Below are 8,330 nucleotides of genomic sequence, written 5' to 3'. Positions count from 1 at the left end.
CTGGGAGGCCTCGGTTTTCTCCAGTTGTTGACATGGTTGCCAGCAGGCGGCGCCGAGGGTTCAGAAAGCACAGCAGCACCAAGCAGTTTAGAGAAAGCTTGGCCAGGCATGGTCACACCCTCTGCTCTTGGGGACTTACACTGCCGGAACATCAGAGGCCTGGCCTCACCAGGAGGGTGGCTCCAGGTCACTCGCCTCTGTGCAGTCTGGCCCCGAGAGCTGGCAGAGGACTTTGTCTCTGTAAACAGGGTGGGGGCAGGGAGACGGGGCTCAGGAGCCTCCCTGTCCCAAAACGGGCTGAGGTGGTAGCTTGTGCTGACTTTCTCCCAGTGGGAAGGTCAGAGGTCTCAGAAACTTCAGGAAGAAACGGAGTTCCTGGAAGTTCAGCACAATAAGGAAAGTTACTCTGGGAGGAACGGGCCCTAGCACCTTCCCAGGCTGAAACAGGAAATGTCAAGTTGTTTTGTTTTTTAAATTTTGTTGAAGATGTAGCTCTGGGCCTCACGTGTCAGGCAGGTGCTGCTGGGTTCCCTATAGTGCTTTTCCGTGAGGCCTGCTCTGGGGTGTGCGATAAGGGCCTCAGATTGGGCTCTGCATCTCACTGCTGCACCTCATGGCATCCCAAGGGAAGCAAAGACTCACGATGAACTGGTCAGTGTCCTAGACCGCAGCACTAAGACCCTCTCTACTGCCTGGGCTGGAGATGGGAGCTGGCCCTTAGCAACCCATGAAAATCATCTCACCACACCCAGTCCTTGCCAGTGTTTTCTGAAGCCAAAGCTAACAGGCCTGGGCCTGGCCAGGCACCCTGTACGTACCCTTGGAGCCAGGTGTTCCGCCTCTGCCCATCCTGCAGAATCATGTTTTGCCGTGTCTGGTGCCAAACACTGCTATGTGGCTTCTCTCCTGCCATCAACAGCTGGGAACAGGGAACCTTGTGCAGGCAGTGCTTCTAGCAAGCTTGCTGTGGTCTCTGAGCCCCTTGTCCTACCTGACTTCCCAGGTACAATGGCTTTCCCACTTTTTGGGGGTTTTGTTGTTGTTGGGTTTTTTTTTGTTTTTCAAGACAGGGTTTCTCTGTGTAGTCCTGTCGGTCCTGGAACTCACTTTGTAGACCAGGCTGGCCTCCAACTCAGAAATTCACCTGCCTCTGCCTCCAAGTGCTGGGATTATGGGATTAAAGGCATGTGCCACCACGCCCAGCTGGCTTTTCCACTTTTTAGCCAGGACTTCATTCTATTACCTGAGCTCGGGATCTTCCTGCCTCAGCTTTGCATATGGCTAGCACTATAGACCCATGTTCCAGTGAATGACTTATGGCTTGTCTTTTTTTTTTTTTTTTTTTTTTTTTATGTGCATTAGTGTTTTGCCTGCATGTATGCCTTCGTGAGGGTAGCAGATCTTGGTGTTACAGTTGTGAGCTGCTGTGTGGGTGCTGCGATTTTGAACCTAGGTCCTGTGAAATGCAGTCAGTGCTCCTAACCTCTGAGTCATCTCTCCAGCTCCTGCTCTTCTGCTTTTATGAGGAAAAAGAAAAGAGAAGTGGCTTGAGAGTGGAAAATGCACATGCAGGGGTGCACACCTGCAGTCCCAGCATGCTACAGCAGAGGCAGAAGGACCTTTGTGGGTTAGAGGGCAGCCTGAGAATCTTATCTCAAAACAACTTTTTAAAATGTGCTCTGTAGGGGTAGCTCTTCCCTCCCAAGGTGACACATCTGGCAATCGCCAGAAACAGATCAGGAGCATCAACGCTTGGTTTCCCAGGGCTTGGCTTAATGTATGGCTTCAAACCCATCGGGAGCCACCACTGAACAGCTCCTGAAGGAACTGGAGCACGTCCCAGCCTTGGAATGGAAAGAGTTCACCTGTGGTGGAGGAATCAACAACGAGGGATCCCAGAACAACGATCTTCACCCCAGAAGCTGAGCCTCTTAGCCCCCACCCACCCATTTCCATTTAGGCTGCCAGCTCTTTTCTTTACAATGCACCAGACCCCGCGGGGAAAGGGAAGGAGCGGTTCTCAGTGCCCCAGTACCAAGGCCTGGATTATTCAATGAGGTGTCCGCTCCCTTTGTTGGCGGGGGAGGGGAGCGGGGGGTCACAAGGCATCCAAACTCCACCTCTTTCCTCTGCCCTGCTGTGAAGGGGGAGAGAACAACCCGCCTCGTGACAGGGGGCTGGCACAGCCCGCCCTAGCCCTGAGGAGGGGGCGGGACAGGGGGAGTCCTATAATTGGACCGGTCTGGGATCCGATCCCCTGCTCAGACCCTGGAGGCTAAGGACTTGTTTCGGAAGGAGCTGGTAAGACAAGCTGGGCTGGGGATTCACCCAGGGACCTTGGTAGGATGTGGGCTGGGAACCTTGAGATCCCCCGGAGTCCAGGAAACAGGCACAAGAATTGGAAAAGCAGGCAGCACGATAGAAGTCTTGGGGGACAAACTAAGGACTCGAGGTAACTAGCCTTTGCCAGAGTCAGAGCAGGTGGAGGGGTTACCTCCAGGAAGGAGTACGGGACTGTCGGTGCACGGCGTACCGGCTCAACTAGGAACCATCCTATGGCGAAAAAACTCGGGATGAGCCTTAGGCTGCTTTTATATAAATACCTACTGATTTCCATCACAGTCCCCAAGTAACCCGGACTGGTTTCAAACTGTGGCTCCTCATGGCTGAGCTCCCTAAGTTCTGTAGTTGTGGGAGGGTACCACTTCGCAGGGATGGAGGACGATTAAAAATCGTGTTAAATTAACACAAAATGGAAAGCAGGACTTAGCCGGGAAGAAAGAGGAATGTAAGCTGGACCACCCGCTGGCCCTCTGTGAAGTGGAATTTGAACCCTAGGAGAGGGAGCTGGAATTTTTGGCAGCGGATCCACCCCGGGGTGCCGAGATAGCGAACTCGGCAAGGGGAGGTAAACAGACCTTTGGGAAGAGCGGGTGCTCTGTTTTGGAGATGTTTGTGATGGCTCACAGATCTGAGAAGGGAAGATGGGGTTCTCTGGGTGGCCGGAGTCCCTCCACCCCCGCCCCCTGGTGTTCAAAGACAATTTTTCCCTCCGCAGACTGGCCAATCACAATTGCGAAGATGAAGGCTCTGTGGGCCGTGCTGTTGGTCACATTGCTGACAGGTATGGAGCAAGGACTTGCTGTGGTGCCGCTTTTTCTGCTCCTCTGTGGACTCTATTCTAGCCCTAGATCTCTTCTGCTGGTGGGTTGAGGCTGAGGCGGTTCTGAGACCTCTCTGAGATTCAATAGCCCTGAGCAGCTGTTTTATATACTCTTTAGGCCTTGATTTCCCCTAACTATAAGAGGATTGATGGCTTAGTGGGTAAAGGTGCTTATCATAAAGCTTGAAGACTTAACTCTGAGACCAACATAGTGGAAGGAGAGAGCCAATTCCCTCTAGAACTCTGACCTCCAAGGGTACACACACACACACACACACACACACACACACACACAATAAAAAGTTGATTTCTTAGTTGCTCTTAAAAGTGGGGTATACATTTTCTAATTCCACACCTGCCTAGTCTCGGCTCTGAACTACATAGGATACAAGACAGTGCATGCTTGTAGTATCTAAACAGACTCCACAGCCTCCAGACCCACTTCAAAGAGACCCAAAAAGACTGTAGGTCCTGACCCAGCCTTAAACTTACTCTACACAGGATGCCTAGCCGAGGGAGAGCCGGAGGTGACAGATCAGCTCGAGTGGCAAAGCAACCAACCCTGGGAGCAGGCCCTGAACCGCTTCTGGGATTACCTGCGCTGGGTGCAGACGCTGTCTGACCAGGTCCAGGAAGAGCTGCAGAGCTCCCAAGTCACACAAGAACTGACGTGAGTGTCCAGCTCTTTCACCCTCGGCAGGCACCAGCTGATCCAGGGTTGCCTCCTATCTGGGTCCCCAGCCCCTTCTTGTTTCCTTTCTCAATTAGTGTGTAGCCCAGGTTGGCCTTGAATCCTCCTGCCTTCTTTAGCCTTCTGGATGCTGGGAGGAACAGACATTTATTACTTGCTTGGTCGATTGGCTTTTGGCTTCTTGAGACAGGATCCCATTCTGTAACTCAAGCTGGCTTCGAAGGCTCTGCAATTCTTATGCCGCAGCTTCTCAACTTCTGGGAACACAAGCGAGTACCATCACCTCTTGCTCTGTGGTTTCTGGCCCTTCTGTCCTGCCTTCATCTCCTTCCTGTGTTTCCTCTGGGCCTGCAGGGCACTGATGGAGGACACTATGACGGAAGTAAAGGCTTACAAAAAGGAGCTGGAGGAACAGCTGGGTCCAGTGGCGGAGGAGACACGGGCCAGGCTGGGCAAAGAGGTGCAGGCGGCACAGGCCCGACTCGGAGCCGACATGGAGGATCTACGCAACCGACTCGGGCAGTACCGCAACGAGGTGCACACCATGCTGGGCCAGAGCACAGAGGAGATACGGGCGCGGCTCTCCACACACCTGCGCAAGATGCGCAAGCGCTTGATGCGGGATGCCGAGGATCTGCAGAAGCGCCTAGCTGTGTACAAGGCAGGGGCACGCGAGGGCGCCGAGCGCGGTGTGAGTGCCATCCGTGAGCGCCTGGGGCCTCTGGTGGAGCAAGGTCGCCAGCGCACTGCCAACCTAGGCGCTGGGGCCGCCCAGCCTCTGCGCGATCGCGCCCAGGCTTTTGGTGACCGCATCCGAGGGCGGCTGGAGGAAGTGGGCAACCAGGCCCGTGACCGCCTAGAGGAGGTGCGTGAGCACATGGAGGAGGTGCGCTCCAAGATGGAGGAACAGACCCAGCAAATACGCCTGCAGGCGGAGATCTTCCAGGCCCGCCTCAAGGGCTGGTTCGAGCCAATAGTGGAAGACATGCATCGCCAGTGGGCAAACCTGATGGAGAAGATACAGGCCTCTGTGGCTACCAACCCCATCATCACCCCAGTGGCCCAGGAGAATCAATGAGTATCCTTCTCCTGTCCTGCAACAACATCCATATCCAGCCAGGTGGCCCTGTCTCAAGCACCTCTCTGGCCCTCTGGTGGCCCTTGCTTAATAAAGATTCTCCGAGCACATTCTGAGTCTCTGTGAGTGATTCCAATCAGCTTCAGCCTCAGTTTATTGTTTTTTGCCTTACCTAGCACACATTCCATGGCCCTGTCACTATCTGTAGAGGGAGGTGGTTTTGCAGCAATAGAAATGAAGCCTAGGACCTAGCAACATAAAAGAACAAGTGATCTACCACTGAGCCACGCCCACAGCCCCTCACTGGGGGATTCTAGGCAGGGGCTCTACCACTGAGCCACCCGCAGCCCCTCACTGGGGAATCATATCTACCACTGAGTCACGCCCCTCCAGCCCCTCACTACGGGAATTCTAGTCAGTAGCTCTACCACTGAGCCACACCCACAGCCTCTGGGGCTCTTCACCGCCCCCTACCCCTGGATTCTAGGCATGGGCTCATTTTATTTATTTATTTATTTAAGATTTGTTTATCTTATGTATAAGGTACACTGCAGCTGTCTTCAGGCGTCAGGTCCCATTACAGATGGTTGTGAGCCACCATGTGGTTGCTGGGAATTGAACTCAGGACTTATAGAAGAGTAGTCAGTGCTCTTAACTGCTGAGCCATCTCTCCAGCACCCAGTACAGGCTCTTCTATTTAGCTATATCCACCCTTCTTTTTAGTCTGAAATAGGATCTCAACTGATTTTCCTTGCACTCCCTCTAGCCTAGTTTGGTCTTGAATATTTGAATCTTTGTTTTCAAATCAATCTCTACAGGAACTGAGAAAGGCATGTACCACTTCATGTGGGTCAGTTGGGCTACTTTTCCCAACTTCCCAAGCACCCACTGCACAGCTATGCCTTGAATCAATCAACATGTAAGAGACCAGGGTCGCCAGGCGGTGTTTACTTTTCTGGTTGTCTTATCTCTCCTCCTCCGCTCTAGTCTTATCTGACACCCTCTCCTTGCCTTGTCTCTCCTCTTTTTCCCTTCTAGGCTTCCTTTTCTGGCTTCCTGTTTTCCTGATCCTCTGTTATCTCACCCTCCCGCGGTTTCTTTTGCTCTGGGCCTTTGGTTGGCGGTTTCTACGGTTTCTACGTGGCTTTTGGAACCTCAGCCTTTCTCCCTTGCTCTGAAGTTAGCTGGATCTTTGCTCCCTCTGGGTCATGGGGCCTTAGCCCCATTCTTTCTCCCCTGCCTGTGCTGCATGCCTTTTGACTTTCCCAGCAAGTGTATGGAGAGTGAGTTCAGGCTGGGGACACAAAACCATTCTCCCCATGTCCTGGTACTCAAAGGGGTCATGGTGGAAGCTGGAGAGCCCCTGGCTGGCTTCTCCTCCCACCCCCTCAGTTCTCAGGGACTCAGCAGGGCTCCCACTAACAGGGGCAGGCTAGGGCTTGAGCTGTGTCTTGGGTCGGGCCAAGGCTTCAGAACTCAACTGCCTCTGGCACACCCCGAGCCTGCAGCTTTTCCTGGCATCAAACTCAGCATTATCTGGAGGCAGGCACCACTCCCACACATGACTCATTAGGCCCAATGAGAAGATGGGTCGGTGGGCTAGTGACAGGGCCCTAGACAGCCACACTTCATGCCCAGGGGCTAGGAGCACACCCCCAGAGCCTCACTACTCTCAAATATCAAGATGAGGGGAGAGTATAGAGGGAATGTCTCCCTCTGAAGACCTGAATTATTGTGATGTTATTTGAGCCACGCTGGCCTTGAACTCTGAACCCTCCTGCCTCATCTTCAAAGGCTGGAATTACAGGTTCGCGCCACTAGGCCTATCTGAGAACTTAGTTAATTCTACAGAAGAGAGTTTGTTTTCACTGGTTTGAAACGAGGCCTCGTGTACCCAGAGCTACTCTTTTGCCAACTCACTGTAGAGCCAAGGATGACCTTGAACTCTGGTCTTCCTGGCTCCGAGTCCTCGGTACTGGGTAGACAATGTGTGATCCTAACCCCCAGTTTTATGTGGTGCTATACAGATGGCATCCAGGGTTTCCTGCATGCTGGACAGGTCATCAACCAACCGAGCCACATCCTCCTCATCATCATCACTTTGTTGTTGGTTTTCAATCCAGAGCTCATGGAGCCCAAGCTGGCCTCAATCTATATAACCAAGACTGTGCCTGGTCTTCCTGTCTCTACCTAACAAATGATGGTGGGATGCAGGGATGTACAACCAGGAGCAGAGCCTTACTTCTAAACGAAGAAGGAACCCCACCTCCCTGTGGGCAGACCTGGAGGTGGGGCAAGGACCACAGAAAGACATTACAGAACTAGGATCGTGAAGGAAGTCATGGAGGCCAGCCTGTTGTACAGAGTGAGTTCCAGGACAGCCAGGGCTACACAGAGGAAAACAAGAAGGAAAAAAAAAAAAAAAAAAAGAACTGAATGACTAGCAGTTTTAGAACCTTAGCTGTGTGCTTCCCGTACCCTACCTGTGGCACAGGAAGCCCTTGTTGCTAAGAGTAGGATGACACTGGAAGCACCAAGCACTGGGCAGAGTAAGGGGGAAATCTGTTACATTATTCAGATGGGCGCTTGAGGACTGAGCAGGACTCCTTTCAAGAAGCAAAAGGGTCAGGCCTGGTGCCCACAGGGACTGGAAGCTAGCTAGCGCCGAGTTGGCCCCAGAGATGTCGCAACCCAGCCAGGGTCGAGAATCTGTTCCACCCCTTTCACAACCATCCCCCTGTTGTCGTCGTCCCCACCCCCACCCCCGCCCCAACTGACACGTGGGTTGCAGGGGCACCAGGCCAGCCAACCTAGAGTCTGGGCCCCTTAGCCACCAGCTGCCAGGGGGTCACTGTCGGTCAATGACAGCTCTGGGGGAGGGGGGGAGAAGGGCCTTGGACTCTAGCCTGAGAGAAAGGATGTTGTGGAAGGAGGGGGCAGGGAGGCAAGTTTAGGGCCTGCAGGGGCCTAGGAGGCCCCACAAGACCTAAAAACGGGGGAAGGGGGGTTGTGCCAGTTAGGGGACACTATGGAGCTCTGCAAGCTAAGAGGCTCTTAGCTTCTTTGCAGTTTTGACTAGCTGAAGAGGCAACTTCTAAGGAAGGGAGATGAGGGGATGCCAAGATCCCAGAGAGCATCCGAGGAGGTCTGAGGGTGTGCAGATGCAAAGGCATTGGAGGTGAAGGGAGCCAGGGTGCAGCATCCGGGACAGAATGTGAGCTGAGGCTCCTGGTCAAGGAGAAGGTAGAGAAGAGCTAACCTGAGGATGCAGTGTGAGCTAGGGGTGAGATGGGGGTGAGGGGAGTTGTTTGTAAGACCCCCCCCCTTAAGGTGGGACAGCCTCAGAGAGAGAGTGAGTAGGCAGAGCAGCCAAGGCTGGGTGGAGATCAATGAGATTT

At 53.4% G+C, this 8,330-nt stretch overlaps 1 protein-coding gene across 5 annotated transcripts; it reads left to right on the top strand.

The window, feature by feature from the left end:
- The first annotated feature begins 1 nt into the window (after position 1).
- On the top strand, positions 2–5,068 carry Apoe (apolipoprotein E). 5 transcript variants are annotated; one of them, XM_030242015.1, is made up of 5 exons: positions 2–1,003; positions 1,363–2,301; positions 3,059–3,124; positions 3,665–3,833; positions 4,209–5,042. In XM_030242015.1, exons 3-5 carry the CDS (start codon positions 3,082–3,084, stop codon positions 4,930–4,932), a joined length of 936 nt encoding a protein of 311 aa, XP_030097875.1. In that variant the 5' UTR covers positions 2–1,003; positions 1,363–2,301; positions 3,059–3,081; the 3' UTR covers positions 4,933–5,042. The 5 variants fall into 5 exon arrangements, with proteins under 5 accessions (XP_030097875.1, NP_001292772.1, NP_033826.2 ...); NM_001305843.1 differs by lacking the exon at positions 2–1,003 and adding an exon at positions 2,839–2,908 and having other exon boundaries at positions 2,124–2,301; positions 4,209–5,068; NM_009696.4 differs by lacking the exon at positions 2–1,003 and having other exon boundaries at positions 2,124–2,301; positions 4,209–5,068.
- The last annotated feature ends 3,262 nt before the right edge of the window (positions 5,069–8,330 follow it).

Source organism: Mus musculus, chromosome 7 (assembly GCF_000001635.26).
Source record: "Mus musculus strain C57BL/6J chromosome 7, GRCm38.p6 C57BL/6J".
NCBI lineage: Eukaryota > Metazoa > Chordata > Mammalia > Rodentia > Muridae > Mus > Mus musculus.
The sequence above is the reverse complement of the archived record's forward strand: the minus strand, read 5'-3'. Positions and strand labels throughout refer to the sequence as shown.

Bases quoted from the DNA above. Each gene is read 5' to 3' on its own strand.
- Apoe (NM_009696.4), top strand. From the start codon at position 3,082: ATGAAGGCTCTGTGGGCCGTGCTGTTGGTCACATTGCTGACAG. The intron at 3,125-3,664 runs GTATGGAGCAAG...TACTCTACACAG, and splicing joins GTTGGTCACATTGCTGACAG to GATGCCTAGCCGAGGGAGAG. The intron at 3,834-4,208 runs GTGAGTGTCCAG...CTGGGCCTGCAG, and splicing joins CAAGTCACACAAGAACTGAC to GGCACTGATGGAGGACACTA.